The following is a 25,523-nucleotide window of genomic DNA, read 5'->3' as shown; positions in this document are numbered from 1 at the left end:
TCAAAACAGGTGAGCCATGGAGAAGTGAGGGTAAAAGATAAAACCTAGGGTGATTCTACTAGGAGGAGTAAGGATTTTCTTTTGTTTTTTTTTGTTCTGTATATCAGACCTAGCTTTTGATGAATTTTTTATATAGTTTTGCATGTGAAGATCAGACTTTAAGTTGTCATCTATGGTAACTCCAAGCAATTTCTTATGGGTAACTGCTTCAGTAGCTGTATTTAGAGAGGTAATGTGGAAGCTGGTTTTAGTATTGGCATGGGAGTTTGGAAAAATAGTAGTAGTCTAGACTTTTTGGGATAAAATAAGTTGTTTTTGATGTAGCCACAGCTCATCCGAGTTGAAGGCATCGTGTGCCTTGGATTGTAGTTGTGGTCTGGCAGGGGAGCAAATGAGAGTTGAGCCATCTGGGGAACACCTTTTTTTAAGTAGGAGAAAAGGAGAAAGGGAATAGAGCCATTTGACAGATTGGTTGAACCATAGAAGAATTGCTTTGGAAAGGCCTAGAAAGGACATTTTAGTCAGACATTTGTCATGTGACATGGAGTCAAAGGCTGTTGAGAGATCTAGAAAAACAGAAGACATAAATTTTCCCTGGCCTCTACCCTTATTTGTCAGAAAGGTTGAGGAGAGCTATAGTACTTCTGTGATCTGGTCAAAAATGATGATGTCTTGGGGTTAAGAGATCATTTTGTAAGCGGTACTGAAAGAGTTGCTTATGAATACACTTTTCCAGGATCTTAGAAAGGGGGACAAGATGGCAGTTGGCCTAAAATTAGAGCTGTCAGAAGAGTTACCCCCTTTATGGAGGGGAATAGTAATGAATTTTTTCCCACAGGAGAAAGACATGGGAGTCTTGAATAGATCTGTTGATGAGAACTGAGACTATGTACGCAGTAGTGTGCACAGTGAGCTTAAGGTACCCAGCAGGGAAATCGTCAGCAGAAGGAGAACAGGGTTTCAGTTTATTTAGTAGCTGTCTAACATATGATGCTGTGACAGGTTGGAGATTAAAAGCAAGGATGTCAGGGCTTGCAGAGTTTTGAGGATGATTAAATGGTTGGGGAGAGCTGGCGATGAGAGGCTATGATAACTATAAAGAAAGTGTTCAATTTGGTAACATTTTCTGAAGGGAAACAGTCCAGATTGTGATTTGGTGGGGAGGAGAGCCGGTTTGAAGAATTTTCTTGAGTCCAGAATTTCTTTTTTTGTGATTATCCCGTGGGTCTGTATAATTTTTTTGTGTAGGTGAATTTGCCTCTCTTGACCTTATGCAACTCTTTGTATAGATGTAAGGTTTCAGGCGGTTTTATGTTTTTGCCATTGTTTCCATACTTTGTCATGTTTGTGCATGAGAATTCTAGGTTAATGAGTCAGCCATGGGGGGTTGAGTATTTTTTACTCTTTTATTTCAGATAAGGGCAAATGTATTTAAAGTATTCATAAACCCTTGGGATTCCACCTATTTCCCTGCTGGACAGTGACACAGGGTGTTGACTTGTTTGGAACATGTGCTAAATTCTTAGCTAGGCTTGTAAGGGCCTCAGGGCCAATAACCTAGTAACTTCCTATGATCCTATGAATATATTGTTGACGGCTTCATCTTTGAGTAGGGTTTTGAGTAGAGACCAGTTAAATGATTTTAGTAAATTACTGGGTGTGTCCAGCTGAAAGTTAGAAAGGTTATGGGCAGCTCTATATTCATGTGTTTTTTAGGGTCTATATCATTTCATTGAAAACTCATTTCACTGAAGCTTAATTCATTGACACATATTCACTGAAAGCTCACTTCACCGAAAATCCATTTCACTGAAACTCATTTAGTTGAAAGGTATATATGGCCTTTTCCCCACTGTTGTGCGATCCTGGAGTTAGTATATAAAGTAAGGGGGGTGGGGGGCATAGCCCCCCACATATTGTAAATATTTTAAAGCACCCCCCACACCCCCCTTACTTTATATATTGACTCCAGGATCACACAACAGTGGGGAATAGGCCATATATACCATTCCATGAAATGAGTTTTCAGTGAATTGGATTTTCAGTGAAGTGAGCTTTCAGTGAATATGTGTCAGTGAATTAAGCCTCAATGAAATGAGTTTTCAATGAAATAATATAGACCCGTTTTTTAGCTGGTGGGTGATTTCTGTATTGGCAAATGTAGAGTGATGGTCACCAGGTGAATCAGGTAGTACCTCAGAGTTAGCATACTTGCTGGGGTCAGAGACAAGTATCCAGTCGAGACTAGAATTTTTGATTTGATTTGTTGAGTTAAGTAGGAGAAGAGGTTTGCTGTTTGAACCCATACATGTTAAGGCTATCATTTGGGGTGTTAGATGCCACAGATTTGGGGTGTTAGATGCCACAGATAACCAGTCAGTGCTAATATCTCCGTACTGTAGCTAAGGATGTGTGGGAAGAGACTAAACAAAAGATAATACAAAAAATGAAAAATTGGAAGCTCTTGTTAATGGATATGGGTAGCAAAATACAAGCAGTAAAATGTTTATAGTCCCTTTTGTTTTAAACACAGGTCAGGCATATTTTTATCAACCAGAGGACAAGTTGTAGATAGTAATTAAAGAGTTGAAGGACTTTATCGTGGAGGGAAAGAGAGTAAGAGTCAGAAGGGATAAGTTGATCCTCCCAACAGAACAAGGAAGTTCAGGATTACTTGATTTGAAGGGGTATTTTAGAGCTACACAGTTAAGGCTCCTGTGCATAACACAAGCACAAAATTACAATTCAAAGTGGAAAGTGACAATGATGAAACAGGAGGGAAATTCAAGAAATAAGGAAAGAATGAGATTTTGGCTACAGATCTTTGATAATAATGACAGTCTTTCAGAATATTATATAGTAGAAAGATTACTAAGAACTAAGCCAACACGGGAATGGAGAAAGGAGATTCTGCCAGTAGGGATGACTGCAATTCGGGGGTATGGAGAATAGGCAAGATGGGACCGGAATTTACTAGAGGAAGCTGGCAGAAGAACCAAGATGTTGAGAACAAATAATTAGAGGGGGAAAAGTAATAAGAATGGGAAGAGGACAAGGAGACATTTGGACTGCAGGCTAGAAACTGCCTTCCCTGTCAGGGATTGATATCAAGAGTACAGGCAAAGAGAAAGGGATTGGAGAATCCTAACTGAAAGACCTATTCTGTTAGAGTCTTTAGCTGAATCTAGAAGCGACTCCGCTTTTTAAAAAAGGAGTAAAATTTCATAATAATTTTAGGAATCAATAAGAGGAAGTCCTAAAAGATTGAAAAGAGAGCAGTCCACAAAGAAACAATGGGTGGACATGTGTATGGCTCCCAATTAAGCAACAATGTCTAGAAGATGTAGGATTTATCCATGGAAGTGTTTGCATGGGTACTCTGTACCACAAGCAGACTCCAAATAAATTTTCCTCAGGTAGATGGCAAATTTTGGAGGTATAATAGAGAAGAAAGAAGTGCTTGGGAGCATGTTTTTGGGGTATAATCAGTTGGCAGACTTAAATTGCCCACAGAGGTCTCTGCCAGTAATACTGGGCAAGCAAACAAGTGTAACTAAGGAAATTTTTTATTTTTGAGCTGGGGTACAGGATCTGAATTGCCTAGATATATTAAGGCCTTGTTAAGTTTAATTCTGGTGGTTGCCAAGAAAGCAATTACTAGAAAATGGAAATCAGAGTCTAAACCAGCCATATTTAAAGTAGTGAATATTGTAACAGAGATAAAAGAACAGCAAGTGGGATCTTTAGAAAAAGGTAGAAGTAAATTAAATAGGAAAAATGGAAATTGTGAGAACAATACATGCAGAAAAATGTTTGGAGGAGGAGGAAGGAGGTTTGAGAGGGCAGAAATTGAACGATTTATGTAATGTTGGTTTGATTGCATTGTATAGAATAGTATGTAATAATGTGTGAATGTGAACTTGTTAATATGGTTTGATTACTTTTATGTAATGGTAAGCTTGTCTGTCACAAGTGATTCAATAAAGGTGTTTAAAAAATATTAACGTCTCCTAAGATAATGGTTTCCATAGCAATATTTGTAGATATCCAGCAAAGAATTTCTTCTAATAAGCTAATATTACCTGGTGATATATAAGGCAACTATATGTAGCTTCTTATGTTTATTAATATTTAGAAGAGAGATATGAAGTTCTGCATTTTGGAATGTTGGTATGTTGGTTTTGAGGGGTGAGAAAGTTAAACTGCAATACCTCTCTCTTTTTGTGTAGTCTGCCATATTGAATTATATTGTAGACAGGAGATAGAATATCAGAATCTTTTCTGTGGGTTTTAGACATGTTTCCATAAGGACGGTATTATCTGGTGAGTATTGAAGAAACCATGCTTGAAAGTCTCTAATTTTGTTTAGAATACTATGAATGTTAATGGAAGTAAAAAGTTTTGTGGGTATACATGTATTAGGGGTAAAGGGGGGGGGGGGCACCACAAGGAGTGATTTTACAGACGAGTGGATTGAGTTTGGTTATTTTTAATAGTGTATGAATTTATTCCAGGTTATATCAAAGTGAACTGAATGGCTAGAAGTTTTTATATCTGAAAAGGTTAGACATTAAATAAATTTGAGGAACCAGGTGTGAAGGAGGAGGGTTTAGCCTGAGTATGGTGTTGTGTGAGTATGAATAAAGTGAGAGAGTACAGTGATAGGCAGTAAGTTGGCAGAAAATAATAAAGATGTGAAGATGCATAAGGGTATCATGGTAGTTAGAGGACTATGGAGTAGTTAAGAGGAGATTGTTAAAGAATGAACTGGAAAAGATGTTGAAGGAGGAAGGTAAGGGGAATGGAATTGATTTGCTAGAGATTCCGGGCAAGGTAGATCCCCTTATTAAAGGGATGGAGAAAGGGGAAATATTTTAATAGAGAATGACAGAGCTACTTACATTAATAACTTACTTTAAACTGTATTAAAAAATAACTTGAACTATTTTGTCTTTTAACTGTTTATACTGTCAGACAACATAAACCCAATGCTGTATAACAGAAAATGGACTCCAGCAGGACACTGTAAGCCTTTTACCTCACTGCCTATTCAAGCAGTTACACATACCGACATGCATGACTAAACATGGCTTTTCTTCTGTGGGCTGCAAGTCTGACTGATAACTGGAATCCTGTAAAGCTCTTTCTGTATAGTAATTTGTTGGAAAAAATGTAAGTAATTTCTTGTAAATTTAATTACAAAAAAAAATAACATTTGACACTTCCAATCATGCAGAAAAAAACAAAGATTACCTTTATAGCTATACATTAATTTATCCAGCTCCTACATTCTGGAAATATTACAATTTATGCTAAACTCCCACATTCCAGTGTTATCTAAACCTAATACACCTGGTTATATATCATCTTCGACTACTACATTGCAAGGAGCTTGTTGTAGCACAAAGCAATTATAGCTGAAAAATTTGTGCTGGAACAATTAACTATTCATGTACATTATATTTTTCAGAACCAAACATAGCAAGTGTAAGAAAAATGAAAGTTAATACAAAATGGAGTAGGGGAAGACATTTTATGCTTACATAACCGCTATCGGAGAATAGTCAGCCAGAGGAATGTAGACTATACCATGGTGTAATAGGATGAAACTGTGAATTAGAGGAAGTACTAGGAAAAGAATAATTGAGTGAGTGATGTGTATAATAAAAGGTTTGTGGGTATTAGGTTGTGGGTCAGTATTATGAAAGAAAGGTTAATATTGACGAAAGACTTGCTAAAGAAGTGAATATTATACGGGGGGGGGGAAGGAGAATTAAAAGTATAGCTTGAGATGTTAGAATAATAGACAAGAGTAAATTAAATAAAGATCAGCAGAGAAGAGAAAGTATTGAGGTAAGGTGACATAAGATTGGAAAGGGTTTGGGTGAATGATAATGGATAATCTGGTAGCAGCAGGGATCAGTGAAGATAGTAGGAAGAGGAGGGGATAGGAGTGAGGAAGTGGAGGGGAGATAGGTACAGTATAAATTTAAATAAGGAGGGTGTGGTTGGGAATTGGGGTCAGGGTAGAGGAGCATAGTGACCCAGAGTGTAGCAAGGGTGAACAGAGTGGGTTTGCACCCCTGTCAGAAGTGTTGGCCCAAGAAAAACAATTGGTGACAAGGGAAGGTTTAAACAGTAGTGTGAGTGATTTTCTAATATAATATAAGTAAATCAGCAGGACAGTGGAGCAGAGAATATTTAAAAAGGTTGCTCATGGTTAAGAAAGCCATACATTAAAGAAAAGACAAGCTACTCATGAGTATCAGTCATACATATCTGGTATAATGGCTATAACAAGCCAGAAATACATTAACAGATGAAGTGTCCTTTTCCTTTAGTTGTACTGGCTGCGAGCTCAGTGGCACAGATGTTTTTAGCAGCTTATCTGGTGGCATCCAGTGGTGACTGTCTATATACTGTTTGCAGTGAAACATTTTTTGCAGGCTGTACATCCTCCTAGCAGAAGATAGATAATTTTATGCAGAAAGACGTGGAAAACAACTACTTTTCATACTGAATGGAAGAGGCAATCTTGCAAGCCCTGAGCAGCTATGATCCTGTGTATATATGTGTGCTTGTGTGTGTTGGGGGAGCTGACCTCTGTTGCAGTGGGATACTACTTAAGTTATAGGTTGTAATAACCTCTGTTAAATGGAAGAATCTCATGACCACAGCTTATTATGGAGACGCACCTGCTTTATACAGGTCGAGTTAGAACCTCTCTGCGTAGTCCATATCAGAGTTACACTTTGGCACTGCACTAGAAGCACTTCTCTCATACTTCCATACTCCTAAGTATGTGACGCAATACTACAAATTGATTCCCTTGATCTCTTTATGTATAGTTTACAAATATATAAAAAGACAACATTGTTGTAGACACAGCACTGCTTAATTGTGACTGTCAACTCTCATAGTAATGATTTTGCTCTGTAATTGTCAGAAAATAAGTACTGTTTATAGAACTAAAGTGTTGTAATGTTCAAGTACTGTTTATGGGACTGGAATGCTTTAATCCCCCTCCCCCCACCAGGTAGGGGAGGCTCTTTTGTATTTGAGGTGACGTGTACTGCTATTCTGAACGTTACAACATGTGCATTTGCTACATGGTTCAGCTGTCTCATCTCTCATATTCATCACTTTTAGATTTAAAAGTTACTGTCTGGGCTTCTGCCTAAACGTTATGACCAACTGCACAGATTACAATTGTCAAAGAAAATGGTACATCTGTGAGAGAATACCGTAATGGGATCCATATAGTGCTCTGGAAGTATAAATGTTCACATCAGAAATGTTACAGCACATTGAATGTTCCAGGACTGCTGGATTGTGTGAGACAGTGTTGCTAGGGTTTATGAGAGGAATAATTTTGCAGACCCCTGAGGTATTCCCATTGCTACAAGGAATTATAATTTTGCAGTCTTTGAGTTGGATATAATATATAGCAGAAAGGTGTATGCGTTGTGTTGCAGGGAGCTTGCCCTCCCCAAAGAAAATGTAATTTATGTATGACCGACCCATTCCTGTGGTGCAGAGGGAAGAAGCCTTGACTGCAAGCCAGAACACCCATGTTTGCCCTGCAGCGTGAGTGCCAGAGGAGCACAAGAGTGATTGCTGTTGCTGTACCTGGTGGATGGGGAGTGACACCTAAAGGGGAGTGCCAGATGTAGCACCCACAGAGTTTGAACTACTGCCAAGGGGCCAAGCTGAATATTCAGGCAGAAGCATGCATGCTTCTAATGGTTGACAACTCTAGTGAGCCACTATGGGGAGTAGAAACACCTGGGGGAAGGGAGAGGAGTTCTCTGGGTCCAACATACTGGTCCACTTTCTGGTCTTTGAATCTCTCCTCTATGTGGAAAGAAATGTGCTAATTAGGCTCTCCCACTGGGGAAGAAAAGTGCCAAAGAGCTCTAGCCCAAGCTGGGAGGAGCCTGGCTCTCAACTCCCGGAGAGGAATGAGCAAGGTGATCGGATGAAGAAATGGAAGCCATTGGGCAGTACACAGTAGAAGGCAAAAGAAAATTTAACTTGTGCATTTTTACAGTTTGGATGTGTATTTCTGAGGTTTCAACACAGTTGTGTCTACTTTTTATCAGAAACCTCATTAAAAAGAAAGACTTGAAAAGTTGTAATTCAAGCAACTGCAGTTCTTAACGTGCGTCGGTAACCCTAGATTGACAAAAGACTTTCCTGAAGTAGGCCATATATGTGCATTGTGGGCATCAGCCCGTGAGTTACTATTTGGAATATTTTAACTGTTTCTGTTTCAATTTGTGTATGCTATTTGTCTCAAGTTAGGAACTCCCTAGGTGCACTGTATCTTGGGTTCATAGACTACATCTTGGTCTTTTCATACTTAATTCCATAAACATGTTGTGTACAGAGGTTGCTTCTCAGTTTAAAGAGGTGAAAATGGCACCAGCCTATATAGCCTCATGCCAGCTTATATCAAGATGCTCAACTGTATAAGGCATGAGCTAGGGTGGAACAGATATATTGGAGAAAGAGGAACTAATACCTCGCTAGTGGATAAATGCAAAAGTTATAACTTATTGCACAGATGCTATCCCTTAAAAATCCGTTATGGAATATATCTTCACACAGCTGTACATTCAAAAAGGAAGTGGTTAGATGATATGATTTCACTGAAGGGAAAATATAAGTAAATGACTGTATTAAAATGCTTATATCTCTCAGTCATTTCTTCCCAACCCTTAGATGGCTATCTTATAATGTATTAGAAAACCTAATCCAGGTTTTTTGCTGCTTTTCTTCCTTTTTTTCTTTTTATCATGCTGTTGTTACTGACACTCATTTCTTGTTAGTTCCCCTCATGTTGATGGCTCCCCTGGCTAGTGGGACCTGGCTCATGCCAGGATGGTCTCCCTTCTGGGAGGGCAGTACACCTGAAGGGTTCTTGATTTCCCCTTGTGCAAGCTGTAGGGAATATGAGCCACTGCACACCAAGAGTGTGACTGTGCCAGGTAAGGAGATATCATACAGCAGTGGACATTTTTCTTAGCATTACCTTCCAGTGAAATATTGGGCTGATGTCATGAAAAAAAAAGTCAGTGGAATTACAAGGGAAATACCGCACCCTGTACATTGTAACAGTAGATTACTGGTGCACCAGTGTGTCACACATCTCATAACCTGTTTGCACAAGAAATCTGGACAAAACCAAAAATAATTAAATGAAGAGATTAAGACCCAAAGTCACTAACAGATTTTAAATATTGCTCTTACAGACTTAGAAAGTTAATGGACGACAAGGTTTTTCTCCCTAGCTTCCCCTGTAGAAGAGGAAGCAGATTCTACCTGGTCATTCCTCTTCCTGTAACACCAGCTCCAAAAGGTACCCAAGTTAATAATCAAGCCTAGATTGCCTGGGTTGTAATCAGGGCTTTAGCTCTCTGTCAGCAGAGCCAACAGAGTCAAGGGTATGCTTTACTTTCCCTGCCTTTATAACTTTGGTGCAGTACAGTATTGTAGTTTAATGAGAAGTACCGGGGGGGGGGGGGGTAGTAGTTTTCTAGCTGTTTTTTTTTTTTCTTTCTGGAAATAAGACACCTGCAAATATAGACATTGTTAGATGTGAAATGTGTATTTTTTCATCGGGAGTTGGATATACAAATGTAAATATTCATCTTGTCATTGAGTATTAAGTCCTAAACTGTCAGATAAGCATATCAGATTCACTTGCTTAGATGAAGCAGGTTCTCCATTGCCATAAAATAGTGGGAACAGACTGAAATAAAGTGAAGTCAAGGTTTGGTAGGCATGATTTTTTTTCACTTGCTAAAAAGCACCAAGGCTTTTTTCGGATTTGTTGACTTTCATTATCAGGGTAAAATTATGTAACTAGCATAGCAGTTTAAAGTTGTTATATCAAGAAGAGTAATGCAACAGATTAAAACACATTGCAATGTGGAGTAGATGTGATTTCAGCTGTGAAGCTGTTTAGACTGTGTCAAATATTTGCTGCCAAAGATAAAGTATCTTATAACTCACACTAAGCCTTTTTGACACAAATGCACAGTTTTGCTACAGATCAATCTCTAGGCAAAAGTGTAATGCAGATTGTTGTTCAATTTGTGTTACAGGCAATACAAGAAATTCAAAGAAAAGGGCTACTAAGGCGACCACTGGATCTGATGTTTGTAATATACTTCATATTCTCCACTGGTTTCTGTATATTTCGAGGACTAGTAAGTACAACTGTTTATTTTCTAACCTTACACTATTTCCAGTTTATACATTAATATCCATAGTAACCAAATCATAAGGTCTTTCAGATAAGGTGTTTAATTTAAATGATCTGATGTTGTCCTTTTCATTCTTCCCCAATGTATGGGCTGCTGTGGATCTAACTTCGGATCCGACTTTGCTACATTCTAAAGACTTCAGATCCAGCTCTTGAGCTTCTCCCTCTACCCATAATGCCCTCCCCAGTACCTCAGATCTCATTTGCTGCCATCTCGCACAGACATGGAGACTCTCTCTGAGCGTTTGTCAAGTGTCTAGGTAACCATAAGTGTATTTTTCTTTTTAAAATCTCTCTCACATATATTTAAAGTTTTTCATCCCTCTTAACTTTTTGGATTTTCTTCTTGTCAGTTTAATTACTTTAAAAAAGTAATTTTCTTAAGTACCATTGTTGGTACTCCTTTCTTTCCTCTTTCTTTCCCTTTTCTCACCCCTTTTTTTAACAAGTTTTCCTTTACTTAGTTAAAAATAAAATTCTCCACTCCTTTCCTGTTTGACTTTCTGTAGCTTGCAGATCTTATGGCTGAGAAGCCTACCGGGTTTAAAAAAATGCACTTTTTATAGCATAAAATTCTGAATTTGGATGCCCAAGGGACTGCGTTTATTGTTTAGGAGCAGCTCAACTGGGTATGAATTGTACCATTTGTGCAGGGTTTCACTCCAGAGCTATAGCTGATAGGTGAAACCAGCTACTCCTTAAAGGGTTATTATCAGCAGCTTCGTCTGGTGGGGGTGAAACCCCCATTAAATCTTCTAAGGCTTTGTCGGAGCACAGAAAAAGTTCCCCCATGTAAGTCTCTGAAGACTACTTCATTCTTGGAGCCACCACAAAATACACAGAGGTCTTCAGATCCATCCTCATCAGATCCAAAGAGGAAATCTACAGATCCTAAACCTTTGGAACCAGTAATCATTTTGTTTACCCCTCCTGCTCAACTCATGGATCAGAAACCATCAGCTCTGGTCTCAGGTATTTCTCAGACGTCAAGAAATCATTCACCTGAGTTTGTCATAGATTATGTATTTCCTCAGCTCAACTTTCCCTCTTATGCAAACACCGAGGAAGCTCTTCAGACCTCAGTCTACCACCTCATCTGTCAGTTCCTCCAGGAGTTTCTCTGAGACTATGGGTTCCGAATGGAAAGATAACTCAGCAAGCAAAAGAGAGTAGTAGTGCTGAAATTGAATTCATCCTCAAGTCTTGGTGAGTACCTTCACTAGGTGGACACTGTTTTCACAAAATCTCACCAAGACGAAACTGATATATAGACTGTATTTTATATAACATATATCATGGACAGAAGTAGGTTAAAAAATAAAAAAAAGATAGTTGGGGGCACAAGTCCCAGAATAAAAAATTGCTCAATCCTCGTAGGTACACTGGTGCCAAGACTGGAAAAAATGACAGTGTAGAATACTCAAGACACGGAAACAGTCCTACATTGGGGCTAGGCCAGCCTCGGGGGGGAGGATGGCCCCCCCTGTTATAGAAGTAAGTAGTAGTCCACAAACATCACAAAAACTGATAGGCCAAAAAGGAGCCATAAAGATGATAGAGTGGACTACTGAGGATAAGAAAGAAATTATATATTGTTACTATTATGCAAGAAACCCAGAATTTCCAGACAGAAGATATACAAAAAGATTGAGAAGTTAAGAGGAAAGAAAAATACTTGCGCAGGGAGAACTGTCAAAAACTTCAAATGCAGATTTGTGTTCATTAATGCAACAGATTTATGAAAAACATTATATCGACCAAGAATCCTTCGGCCATTTGGAAAAAGACGTGACTGAGGAAGTGAGAAAATATAAAGAACAAAATCTAGAGATTTTTGAAAGGTATAAAAAAGAAATATCGACATGGGAAAGAGAGATATCTGATATGGTGCAGTATCTATGCAATGGGGAGAGCAAAATTAATCATATAAAAAAGCAGCCCCAAAGATATTCAAAAAGAGATACAGGCAAAGGCTTCCAGATGTGGAAAATTTCACAGTACAAAAAAATAAGATCACAAAGAGGGAATGTGGAACAGAAGAGCAGTAAAGTAGACATTAAAGAAATAGAAGCTGAAGTTATGGAATACCTGTGAAGTGAAGGATTTAGTGTAGAAAGTCTAACAGATTATATCGCAGAATGATGGAACAAGTCCCCCAAGAAACAGCAGAACCAGGAACAGGAGACATCTGAAGAAGAAATGTGGACATGGGAAAGAAAAAGATTTAAAATGATGCAATATTTATGCAAATGAGAAAGTAAGACTAATCAATACAAAAAGAGCAGCGCTGAAGATATTATTTGAACAGAAATACAGCCAAAGACATCAGATTATGGAAAATGTTACAATGTAAAATATAAGAAAATGAAAAAGTAAAAAAGAGGATCAGTAATGGAGAAGTTGAAGAAATAGAAACTGAGGTTGATTACCTGTGAAGTGAAGGATTTAGTGTAGAAAATCTAACTCTGATAACACCACAGCAGGATAGAGCAGTGGATCCCCAAATTAAGGAGAAACCAAGTGGAGTGGGAAACACCTGATCAGTTGCCATATGAAGATACTTTGGAGCCTTCCTTAGTAAACCAGTACAGAAGTTCAGCTGGAGTTCCACAGCAAGGGAACAAACAGGAAACTGTGGCAAATCTGACACAGTCAGTGTTGTGGCGTGATAGGTCAGTGAATTCCCATATGAAAGTGCAACAGATGAGACAGAATGAAACTAAAGAGAATATGGCACAGGGAGATGCTTAAGAATGTTCTGTAGAATGCCTGCAGGAAATGGAGAACAAAGAATGTGCTCTCAGTATAGAAGAAAATGATCTAAGAAAAGAGTTGCTTGATTTAATTGAGATCTACAGACATATTAAGATCAATGAAAGAAAGAGACTAAAGAATGTCAAAACTCAGAAAGTTAGAAGTTTGATAAAACAAATGAACATCGTAATTAGGACTGCTTATAGAAATTCATGTGCTATAACAGAAATATAGGATATATTTACTGTGCAGCTAAATTAGTAACAGATAAAGTCTTACCACAAAATCACAAGGCAGTAAGGGAAAGGAAGGGGAGAAATCAAATGCCTTTATGGAAGTATCAAATAGAGAAAACTATGAAGCAATTAAGACAAAAGTGTGACTGTTAGTAGAGGGGAACAGATCAACAAAAATGCTCAGAAAGCTAGAAGTGATAAAAGCAATGCACACTATCAGATCAGATAACAGATCAAGAGCTATCATGTAATATTGCAAATAAACTAAAAATATTACATGATTGGCTCCTAACCACTCCAACCAAGCATCTTCTACAACAGTTCAGGTGCAATTTACTCCAAATTTGCCAGACTGTAGGCATTACAGCCAATATTTCCAAATCAAAGCTATTATGGGTACCAAGCCTGGAGTTCATCAATGCTTATTTGAGCACAGTAAGTTAGATTGCTTCTCTACCCCAGCATCATGTGGCCACAGTTAAGTCCTAAGTTCAACAATTCTCTCATCTTGCTGCTCCAGCCAGACTGGTTCTACAAGGCTGTAGGTTCCATAGCAGCATCTATAGTATTAGTCCCTTTAGCAGGTCATTATATGTGCATTCTCCAATGGATTCTAGTTGTTCAGTGATCTGTTCTTCAACAACCTCTTTCCTACCCAGACAGACTCACTCAGGTATGCAAAAACCATCTTCAGTGGTGGATCCAGTTGGATGACACTGGCATAGGTCTCCCCTTTGCTGTGTTTCCCTCAGTAGCCAAAGTGACCATGGATGCCTTCCAGCTGTGGAGGGGGACATTTCTTGGGAAGGACAGTCCAAGGCATGGGGTTCCCCCAAGATACCAATTTGCATATCAGTGTCCTAGAAATGAGAGCAGTCCTTCTAGCATTGCAGGCATTTCAAGATGTTCTTCCTCTGGGGACCATAGCGATTTAAATGGACAACATGTCTGTAGTGTGGTGTATCAGTATTATCCCCTCTATTGACAAGGTATGAAAGTGTGGCAATGGGCGATCTCCTCCAACCGCTTTCTAGTAGCAACGCATATCCCGGGGAAATCCAATGAACTAATGAACAAGCTCAATAGGTCCATTCTGATGCCTTACGAGTGGTCTCTTAATTAGTAGTGGAGAAAATTTTCCATCATTGGGACCAACCTTGCTGCAGTCTGTTTGCTGCCCCTCACAACAACAAACGCAGCAGGTACTTTGCTCTGATGATCCCTCCTCAGGGGGATTCACCAAGAGATATTCTAGTCCATGCTTGGCCCGCTTGTGTCCTTTATGCTTATCCCTCAGTACCTCTGATTCCAAAACTCTTACAGAACGGCATCCGGTTGAAGAGCTTTGGGTATCCTTATTGCCCCCTTTTGGACTCATCAGGTCTGGTTCCCCTTATTTTGGTCTCATCTTTGTAATCTTTCTTGAATACTGGACCCCAGTCCAGATCTTCTGTCACATCCCTTGGGGATCAAGCATCCCAGTATTCCAGCCCGTATAGTTTCTCCAGTTCCATTAGTAGCTAGACAGCCCAGGCTGTCTTCCCCAGTTAGTGATATACTCTTGTCCTCACAGAAATAATTCTACTAAGAGAATTTACAAGAGCAAGTGGAAAAGATTTTTAATCTGGACCCTGAGAAATGATATTGATCTTTTTACTGCCCTTATATCTTCTTTATTGGAGTGTTTAGCTTCTCTTTTTAAAGAAGTTGCTAGTTTTTCCACTATCAAAGTAGAGTTGGCAGCCATCTCAAATTTTCACTTGGGGGAACGATGTTTCTTGTTTGGCCGCTTTCAAATTATGTAAGGCCTTTCTAAAGGGTACCTTTCTGCTTAGCCCCCAGTGAAAGATCCCTCACCTCCTTGGGATGTAACAGTAATACTTAAAGGCTTAACTCAACAACCATTTGAACCTTTATCAAAAAATGACTTAAAGTTCCTGTGTTGGAAAACAGCCTTTTAGTTGCTATTACTTCTGCAAAAAGGATTTCTGTACTGCAGGCTGCTTCTTCAAAAGCCCTATACATTTTTTTCATACAGTTTTTTTCTATAGACAAGGTTACCTTGCATACCAATTCTTCTTTCCTAGAAAGAGTGGCTTCTGAATCAAATATAAACCAAAACATTTATTTACCAGACTTCCTTCCAAAATTTTCAAACAAGGGAGAATACATGCTACATCTTTTAGATGTACATAAATAACTATATTTCTAATTACACAGGACAAAAGATTTCATAAAAAAATGGCCAGCTGTTTGTCTCTCTTTCACCTAGTTGGCTGGGTCCTGCAATTTCTAGTTACACTGGGCAAATGAGTAACATATTGCATTTCCTGGATATATTCTGAACAAGGCCTCTCCTTACCTAAACCACCCAAGACCCATTCATCTAGATCTGTGCTTTCTGGTATAGAACTTCCATTGATGATATTTCTGTAGCAGCCACCTGGTCTAATACTCATACCTTTATTACTCAGTACAAATTGGACATAATTTCCAGGAGCAGAGCAGTTTTTGGCTCGTTAGTTCTCTACAATATCCTTCCATGAAGGCCACCCAAGATTTACGTAGCTGGGGACTCTGTCCCATATGTTGAGGAAGAAAGAAAAGGACAACATCTGATATTGCTAATTACTGTATTTTAGATAGTTTTAAATGTCTACTTTTTGTTCTGTTTATTTATAAGTATAGAGGGGAAAGTGTGTGAGGTGGACCTGGCAGTGGTGGTGTAGTATGAGTGTTCATAGAGTTGGAGTTTTAGACATGTAGGATGCCGATTATGACAGAGCATCAGCAACAGTCTGATCTCATCTCCTTGCAGGAGCTGAAAACATCATCAAGATCCTGGCTCCATGGTGTAGAGGGATGGTGCCCTGACTGTGACCCAGACAGTCTGAGCTGAATTAGTGGCTAAGGGTGCTGTAAGTGCTGGGTGGGTATTAAAGATATATAATCTTCAGTGATGTCAGCTCTGACCACCCAAGGCATAAAAAATAAAATGCTTGCCATGTAGGACAGCATATGAAATGCTACCGGCTACTCTTGTCCAACTTTTGTTTTCCATTACCAATACATACCAAGGAGGTGGCCTTAGCCCTGAATGATAGTACCGTAGGCATTACGGTAGGGGTGTGAGCTAATGGTCAGCTGAAAGGCACAAGAAAGGGGTGAGTGAGTGAGTTCGTTCATCAAGAGGATGTAGTGTCCACCCATTGGTTCCTTGTGTGATGAAGATGATGTCTCTTTCATTGTTGACACTGCTAATGCTGTTTGAAGTGTCAACTCCTTATTATATTTCCTCAGTAGCTACTTATAAATCTGCTGAGTAAGCCTCCTTCACTTTGGCATGCATTGCACAGTGCTGATGTAACATGCATGACTAACTGCTCAGTAGAGGAAAGGGCAGCAGATTTTGTTGCTAACTGACGAGTGATCTATACTGAGAAGAATAACATGAGATAGATTGGCTTCTTCTGCTGCTGGAGAAGGTAAGGGAAGCAAAGGCAACAGCAATAGAAAGGTAGGGAGGAGCCCCACAGTGTATGATCAGCCATTTATCACTGTGGCATGCCCTGCAGCATTAGAACAGCTGTTCTTACTTGCTGTTAAAAAAAAAAAAACACAGTGGAGGCTGAGGCAGGTGCCACAGCCCGAGTTGTTTGCCTCCACATTCCTTACTCAAGTTGCAGCTGCTCCTCAGGCTTCACTCCAGCATGGTAGAGACCACAAGACTTGAGTAGGTTCCACTGGGATCTGGTTGTGCTAAGTGTCGAGTTTATTACTTGTAACCATCAGACACTAGGCAATCTTGAAAGCTTGAAGGTGCATCACAAAAGGATGTTGCCCTTCTGGTAGCAGTGGCCGAGACCAACCTCTCCTACCATTGTAACAGTTCTTTTTTGGGAGGCAGTGTTGACCCACTTGCTTGTAAATATTTTCTGCCATAGTCTATTACATTTCCATATCTTTGTTAACTTTCCAGTTAAGCAAACATTTATCAGTGCTGAATGTTGATTGTATTACAAGTAGATGTAGACTTTAGCAGTGGCGGCTAAAGATGTGTGATCAGTCAAATGAACAAGTATGAGGCAGAGATTACATGAAAATAAAGACATTAATGTTCCAGTGTAATCTAGATGTTTTAATAGAGTCGTCCTTCTTTAAATTGTTTAAATGTGTGGTTTATGAGAAGACTTATTTTTGAGATTAGTAGATGTTTTTCAGTTTTATGAAAATGGGAGGCTGCAAGTATAAACCAGAAGTACAGGAAATTATAAAATGCATTCACTCACCTCCTAATAAATATTGATCCTTTCTTCTCTAGAAAGTACATATTCCCTTTCAACTAATTATGAAGTCATATTTCAGAATTGCTTCTAACATACTGTTTACCTGAATAGTACAGGCTGATATTGATTATGCCTTAGCAAATTATTCTTCTAAAACTACATCATATAATAATATAGTGCCCAGAGGGGAAAACAGTATTACATTTTAGATACTCTGTCAGTGTTGTGAAATACAGGAAAGCATCTGCTGTCTAAAGACATAACATTTATTAATAAAGTCATGAATTATCAATAGATTAATTCTTTATTTTAAATACCTTTATTTAATTACCACTTGTGACATAGGCAAACTTGCATTTATGTAAAAGAAATCAAACCATATTAACAATTTCACAGCAGCAGTTAGCATTGTCACCTCACAGCAAGAAGTTCTCTGGTTTTATTCTTGACTGGAGCACCTTCTGTGCAGAGTCTACATGTCCTCCCTGCGGTCGAATGAGTTTTAAAGACATGCGTAGGAGTGTGCGTGTGTTTGCATGTGTGCACGCAGGCCTTCTGTGAAGGTTAGGCACTGGGCTGGCAACTCGACACCGTAAAAACTCCACTGCCAGTCAGTCTGCTGACCAGAGATCTTCTGTGTTGACCCCTAATGGAAGAAGCCAAACAGACATTTACAAACATTATAGGATATATAACAATATGTGTTGTATAATCTAAGCAACATTACAGAAATTATTCACTTCTTGCCTCCTGTTAAACCTCATTCCTTCTCCAAAACAGTTCTCTGCATGTATTGTTTCCACAATTTTTATTTTTTGTATATAATTTATTCCTACCATTTCTTAAAGATCCTGATTGTTGTTCTTTTATCTCTGTTATAATATTCACTACTTCAAGTATAGTTGATTTAGATTTGATTTCCATTTTCTAGTAACTGCTTTTTTGGCAGTGACCAGAACTAAACTTAACAGGGCCTTATTGCATATAGTCATTTCAGATCCTGCATCCCAGCTCAAAAAATCAGTTCCTTAGTTATACTCATTTGTTTGCCCCATATTCAAAACAGTACTCTGAAGGGAATTTTTAAAGTCTGTTTACTCATTACACTCCCAGAACATATGTTCCCAGGTACCTCTTTCTTCTCCATCACACCTTCAGTATTTGCCATCTACCTGAGGAAAAATTTTTTGGAGTCTGCTTAGGGTATAAAAGTATCTATGCAAACACTTCCAGGCAAAAATCCTTAATCTACTTGACTTTGTTGCCTATTTTGGAGCCATACATTTGTCCTCCCATTATTTCTTTGTGAATTGCATATCTAATCTCTCTTCCCAATTGTTTGTAGTCTTTTCTGATTGATTCCTCTTTGCCAATAGATTCTTAAACAAAGCTTGCCTTTGTAGAGCATTAAACCACAAGGCTGTGTCTAGACCACTGAGATTTTGTATCAGAAAGCATTCTAATTCCACTTGCCAGACTGAGTAAGGAAAAGATAATGGTTAGTTGCTTATCTGGGGCCAGGATCCCCAAGCTGCATACACACTTGCGTTACTACACCACAGGTACTGGTATGATTCATTCAAAACCTATAGTATCTTTTCTGTATTTTTCCAGTTAACACACACAGCTGCTTATGGTGTCCAGACATTTCTGGGTCTGTCTCCCTTAACTAAATGAGTCACCAATTAATTATAGGCAGTATTAGAAAGTGCAAGGTGTATTTAACAAAATAATACAGAAGTGTTAATCTCACATATCCTGTAGTAGAGAAATTAACCTCTGATTTTCCCTTTATTATGCGTTTGTTCAGATCTGCATCCATGTGAGCGTTAATGACCTAAGACATACTTCCCTAGACTATATGAAGAGAGATGTTATCAATTTCTCTCAATGTGTGTCTCAGGCAGGTATGTGCCTTGCATTGAGCTGCATTCCACCTTCACCAAGGATGAGGTCACAGTATGAACAAAAGATGATTGACTTCAATTATATGCTTTGCTTCTATTGTCTTTCTCGAGGGATTCAGTATTTGTCAGCATGGGAGGACATGGTTAACAAGCCACATTGCTTTGCAGAGGATTTGCTTCTGAATACTGGCTAAAATTTTATCCACCCCCTTAGAGCCTTTTTTCCGGGCAATGCCAAATTGGCAAACCTACTAACATAGCAAGTAAAACTCAAAGAAACCTAAAGATGCTAGTGCTTAATGCAAGGAGCCTAGGCAAGAAATAATGCACCCTACAAGCTGTCCTCACTCTGGAGAATATAGACATCTGTTCCATTACTATGACATGGTTTAAAGCCACAGAAAGTATCTTCTGCACATTTAGAACATCAGCTGCACAGACAGTGACAAAAGGTCTCAGTCTGCATTAGCAACAAGTATAACTCTAGGTTGGTTAAACAGAATGATGCCCTGAAAATTTTCCATGTACAAATAGTAAGAGGCTCTAATACAGACAAATGACTGCTTCCAAAGTCACAGATTAAAACTCAGTGCCAAGAAGTGCATTATAGTGCCTTTTGGGAAAAGTGCCTGCAGGCTGATTACTCAATCGATAAGACACCCGTAAGAGTTGACCCAGTAGTTAAGGATCTGGGAACATATATAGACAGCAGTCTGGCCTTTGACCAACATATTGTCAAGGTAGTAAGAAAATCATTGTGTCGTCCCCAACTTGTAAGTAAGGGCATGGCATCCATGTCCAAGGAAGTCATAGTGCCACTTTATTCAGCTTTTATCATAACAATCATTAAGCATAATGTCAACTTCAGCATGTACCTGACTAGACACATGTTACAGTTGGAACACCCACAAAGGTTGCTTACAGGGGGAATTCAGGGTATAAACACATACAGACCACCTTAAAGTCTTATCTGTATACTCAGTCACCTACAGGTAACTGAGAGGCAGTCTGTGCCTGGCATACAAGGCAATCTTGGATGCAGCTATGATGGACCTTTTGCACATCTGCAAAATGAACAGCATCAGAACCACCAGATCCAAGGATTTAAATTTTGCTTGTGACATAAATACAGCATGTTAGTGAGACAGATGCGTCTCAGACAATCCCCAGACTGTAAAACAGGCTCCCCATCCATGTGAAGCAGAGTCCATCCATAACCCTATGTAAGCATAACCTTGACCAATGGATGGGAAATCACCCCAGGTCTGGTCCCCATGTCTCTGATAGATAGAGTCAGACAGTAATCCCCAAACTACCATACCCACTACACGTAATCTCCAGAAACTTACTACCATACCCTTTCCTAATAAACGCCCATGATACAGGGACACAATTGGGTTGGGTTGCATTGCTAAGATTATAAAGGCCCTGGTGGTCATTAGCCTAGTGTATGCATATGAATGTGTTTCTTGCAACTAGTGATGGGTCATTTAAGTTCCCACATGCAGTTAAAGTAATTAAACAAACTTTTTCTGCAGGGGACAGTAACTATCTTACATTTTACCAGAGGAACCAGATGTTACGATTTAGACTTAGCACTTTGATTTTTGCCTTCAGATTCAGTATTGCTTGTAACTAGATGTTATGATTTAGACTTAGCACTTTGATTTTTGCCCACAGATTCAGTAATGCTTGTCCAAAATTTACTGATTTTGCTTTAAACATATTTAAGATTGCATGCATTTTTTAAATAAATGAACTAAGCCAATGCAAAGATTCCTCGGTTTACTATTAAAATTTCGAACAGCACTCCGTCGACTGTACTATAGTCGGCAACGGAAGTTCGAAAACGTCGAATGTCGAAGTCAAAAAATCAGTCTAGGAACGGTTTTAACATGGGTCGAGGTAGGTGTTCAGTATTATTCTGAACTACAAACATCTCCCCTACCTCGACCCATGTTAAAACCCATTCCTAGATTGTTTTTTGACTTCGACATTACCATTTTCGAACTTCTGTGTTCGACTATAGTACAGTCGACGGAGTGCCGTTCAAAATTTTAATAGTAAACCAGATTCCTCATTATTAATGTTCTGGGACCAAATATCAGAGGGCTTTATTTAAAAAAAAAAAAAAAAAAAAAGTTGTTTCCTGTGTAGCTGACCCACAGCTGCTGCTGTAGTCTGACCTCAGCCTCAGTCAGATGCCCTACCCATGCTGTGCTCCCTGTTAATTTGTAAGCCAATTCTGATGCCCCAGTTTCACTACTAAGGGCTATCATTATGGGCTAGTAAATCCCATCCATCCCACCAGGGTAAGCATTCCTATAAAGTAGTGTCACATTTCCCATCCCCCCTGCTGACTCCTTCAGGAGCCAGGGTTGCTGATCAAACACAGGTTACCTGGTTCACCAGCATGTCTCCATCACTCTGCACCACAGAGTGAGCCATTCTGAAGGCCTTCTGTTCTGAAAAATAAGTAATTGCTCCTGTTGCCTTGTTGACCATCTGTTATGTTATATAAAAGCCAGTACTATGATTTTTAATACTCTGAGATTAAGAGGTATGGCTGTGGACAAGATATTTATCCAGAATGACAAAACTAAAAGGTGACAAACCAACATATGTCTGAGTCCTGAAACATGAAATAGTTATTTAACTGTGCATTTTAAAGCATACATAGCAGATTGTATATGTAAGTATGTTTATGAAGTCTACTAAAACATAGTAAATTTAGGACTGGCTTGAATAACAGGCAGTCTGTGGTGCCAGCTGCTGGGGGATAGGAAGGAAGTACAGTGGGCTGTCAGACGGTTCCACATTGAGATATTGGCATTCAAAATGCGGAGTACTGACACATTAAAAAAAAGATTCGAAATACAGAAGAAGAAGCGTGAATCTTAAACATTGCTGTGCTTCTATAAGCTTCTTTTTTTTTGCAAAGGGGGAAATCCCCCTTCAGCTTTCAGTGTGTGTGTGTGGGGATCAAGCCCCCCAAACTTGTATATATTAACACCAGAAATTGTCATAACTCAGAAAAAGGGGAATATTCTGAGAAATAGTGATCTCTGAGTATATGTAAGTCAGTTTTTTCTGCCATGATGTTGTATAGCAGACCCAGGCATTTCAAATGGTTACCTTCTCAAATGCTGCAAATACTATATAATGTGAGTGTCACAAGCATATGTTATCACCCTGTTACTAAGAGGTACACACATACATTTAAAGTCCGTCGGTAGATGTTAAATTGTCAATCTCGCCTTCATTCTTGCTGGATGGGTTTGGAGCCGAACCTCGGCTCCGACTCGGCCGAATACTAAAGCTCGAGAGCTGTTTTTACCGGCTCGAGGCTATCCTATGTCCCATAATGCTAGGCGTAATATACCCAGATCTCGTTTGCCGCTTCAGCTACGAGGTTGCGTTTTTCACTGGCTCCAGGTCGTATATTATTATTAATAGCTTTAGAGATAGTTTTTCTGTTAGATTTTTTTCCTATTTTGTCTTTTTAGTGTTAGTGAAGTTAGCGACTAGTTTTCCCCCCTTTTTAGTTGCTAAACCCCCACTTTTTTTTCTCCACCCTTAAGGTGGTTGGGCCTCTGACCCTCCCCCTTAGTAGTACAGATTTCCCGTAGTTGTTCTGTGTGTATGTGGAATTCTGTCCCTCTGTTTAGCGGTAGTTCTCCCTTTTTTTCTGCTTATTGTAATTGTTGTTTATGTATTAGTGTATTGTGTATATTTTTTTACATTAGTATGTCTAAGGATACTAAGGTATCGGGTTTCAAGAAGTGTGACTCGTGCTGTCAGAAGATGTCTCTGACAGACGGTCACACTTCTTGTGTGTATTGTTTGGGCCCTCTGCACCTGCAGGACTCTTGTTCCATCTGCCATGCTTTTAGCCCTAGAGTCCTGCAGGAGCGCAGAAACAAACTCATTCTTAGAGGCTTGTTAAAGCCAGAAGGTTCTCCGGCTAAGACCATGACTGGAAAACCTCCAAAGCCCGCCAAATCGTCAGCTGCATGTTCGGAGCCAGCACCGAGCGGTTCTCTTGCTGCCTCGTCGGTTCCAACCGGAACCGAGGCACCTAGACCTCAGTCGGCTCCGACCTTAGTGTCCGAGCTGTCCTCGAACAGAAAACGCTCCAGGTCTCCGTCTCTCGAGTCGGTTAGATCGGCTCCGAAGTCTCCTCTGTTGTCGGAGCGGAGCCATAGATCTCACTCCTCTAGGTCTTCCAGGCTTTCGGACCATGACCTCAAGAGGGTAGTCAACTGGCTTTTGAAGTCGCAGGCACTGGCCCAGTTGCTACATAGCCCGTCTCAACAGACAGGGGCTACCCCTACACCCGCTCAAGTTCCTCCTCCGACTACTCTGCTGAGTTCGGAGCCGGAGGTCGTCGAGGTGAGAACTGTGGGGGTGTCGGAACCGATCTCTCTGTTGTCTGTTCCTTCATCGTCTCTGATCCTGTCCTTGGCTCCGTCCTTGGAGGGATCCGGGCGCCGAGACTCCTTGGTCGGCTCCGAGGGGGCGAGTGGCATCGGACCCTTGTCCAACCCTGCTCTCCCTCTTGGAGCCTCGGCTCAGGTGAGTTCGGCCCCGACATCGGCCTCGGAGCCATCCCTCTCTGTGCCGGGGGGAGCTCTCATCTCCTCGGAGTTGGGTCCTTCTTCCCTGCCTGACAGGGGCGCCTTTGAGGTCATGAGGAGTGTGCTGGCTCCAATACCGGCACCACGGTCGGCCTCCTCAGCCCCTCCCTCTACGGTGCCTGCTTCGGCCCCTGCCTACCCTCCCGACCCCAAGCGAGGAGAACCGGCACTCCAGGCTGCCCCATTGGGTCTTTCTTCCTCTTCCGAGGCCTCCCCTGATCCTTCGGGGGAGCCCCCTCAAAAGATGACATGTAAGAGGAAACATGTTGACTCTCCTGAGTCAGTGACATCTGACACTGACCTGGATGATTCGGATGGGTCCCCAAGGTCCCACTCTGAGGATGTCTCCTTTTCTGACATCTTAGAGATCCTCAAACAGAGGGGGAACTGGTCTGCCCTTAACCCATCCGAGGACAAGTCGGTGTACCTGGAAGCGTTTGGTTCTCACCCTTCCACCTCCTGGGTGTCCTCATCTTTCGACCCACTTATGGAGGTGGTGGCTCGGAAGGCGTGGACGGCTTCGGATACTATGGAACCAACTCCCCGGAGGCCCACCAAATTTATTACTGCTCCGACAGATAAACAGTTTTTGTCCAAGGGTGTCCCTGTGGATGCCATGGTGGTGGCGACAGCCACTAAGAAGGAGTTGGCTGACCCTTCAGTACCTGTCCATCCTCCTAATAAGGAATCTAGGACTATGGATAGGTACGGCAAGCGGATGTTTTTTTCAGCGACCTTTGCCATGCAGTCGCTGAACTATTTATGCCATTTCACCCGACTTCAGAGAGACCTTCTCAAGGAACTGGGTGAAACATTGCAGGACCCAGCAGCTGTGGGGTCTCAGGAAAAGATCAACTCCCAGCTGGGGACCCTGAACTCTATTGTTAACTCCTCCATGCGGCTCATCTCTTATGCAGCCGATGGAATGAGTAGAACGCGGAATGCGGGTGTTGCTCTAAGGAGACACGCCTGGATGCGGCTCTGCAATTTTGCTGACCCCTTCAAGGTGTCCTTCACTAACACCCCCTTTGATGGTTCTGCTCTTTTTGGACCTCAAGTGAAGGATACCTTAACCAGGTGCGAACAAGAAGGCAAGACTCTCTCTGCCATGAGAGTCCGTTTTTCCGCCCCTTCTAGACTGTATCCTAAGGGTCAAAAGGGCGGGAAAATGTGGTTCCGCAAACCTCAAGGAGTTCTGCCAGACGCACGTGGTGAGCTTCCCTCCAGAGGCAGAGGAGGGAACAACAGCAGATGCCACCCTAGGGGCAGGGGGGGTCTGCAAAATCAGGGTAGCAGAGAATCGTTCTCTGACAAACCCTTTCAGCACCCCTGAGGAGCTGCCCGACTGTCCACCTTCGGAGGCAGTCGGGGGAAGACTTTCGCTGTACCCAGAAGCCTGGCGCTCTCTTACGCAGGACAGATGGGTACGGTCG

At 40.6% G+C, this 25,523-nt stretch overlaps 1 protein-coding gene across 4 annotated transcripts in view; it reads left to right on the top strand.

Annotated features, from left to right (window-relative positions):
* The window catches only part of TM6SF1 (transmembrane 6 superfamily member 1), a 1,348,214-nt gene that overhangs the window by 1,133,662 nt on the left and 189,029 nt on the right, over nucleotides 1-25,523 (top strand). For all 4 annotated transcript variants that reach the window (XM_044077795.1, XM_044077793.1, XM_044077792.1 and 1 more), the window contains exon 7: nucleotides 10,110-10,214. In XM_044077795.1, the coding sequence (XP_043933730.1) occupies nucleotides 10,110-10,214 (105 nt within the window). The remainder of the gene's footprint in view (nucleotides 1-10,109; nucleotides 10,215-25,523) is intronic.

Source organism: Protopterus annectens, chromosome 7.part0 (assembly GCF_019279795.1).
Source record: "Protopterus annectens isolate FY-2018-M chromosome 7.part0, PAN1.0, whole genome shotgun sequence".
In the NCBI taxonomy this organism is placed as follows: Eukaryota; Metazoa; Chordata; order Ceratodontiformes; family Protopteridae; genus Protopterus; species Protopterus annectens.
The sequence above is the reverse complement of the archived record's forward strand: the minus strand, read 5'-3'. Positions and strand labels throughout refer to the sequence as shown.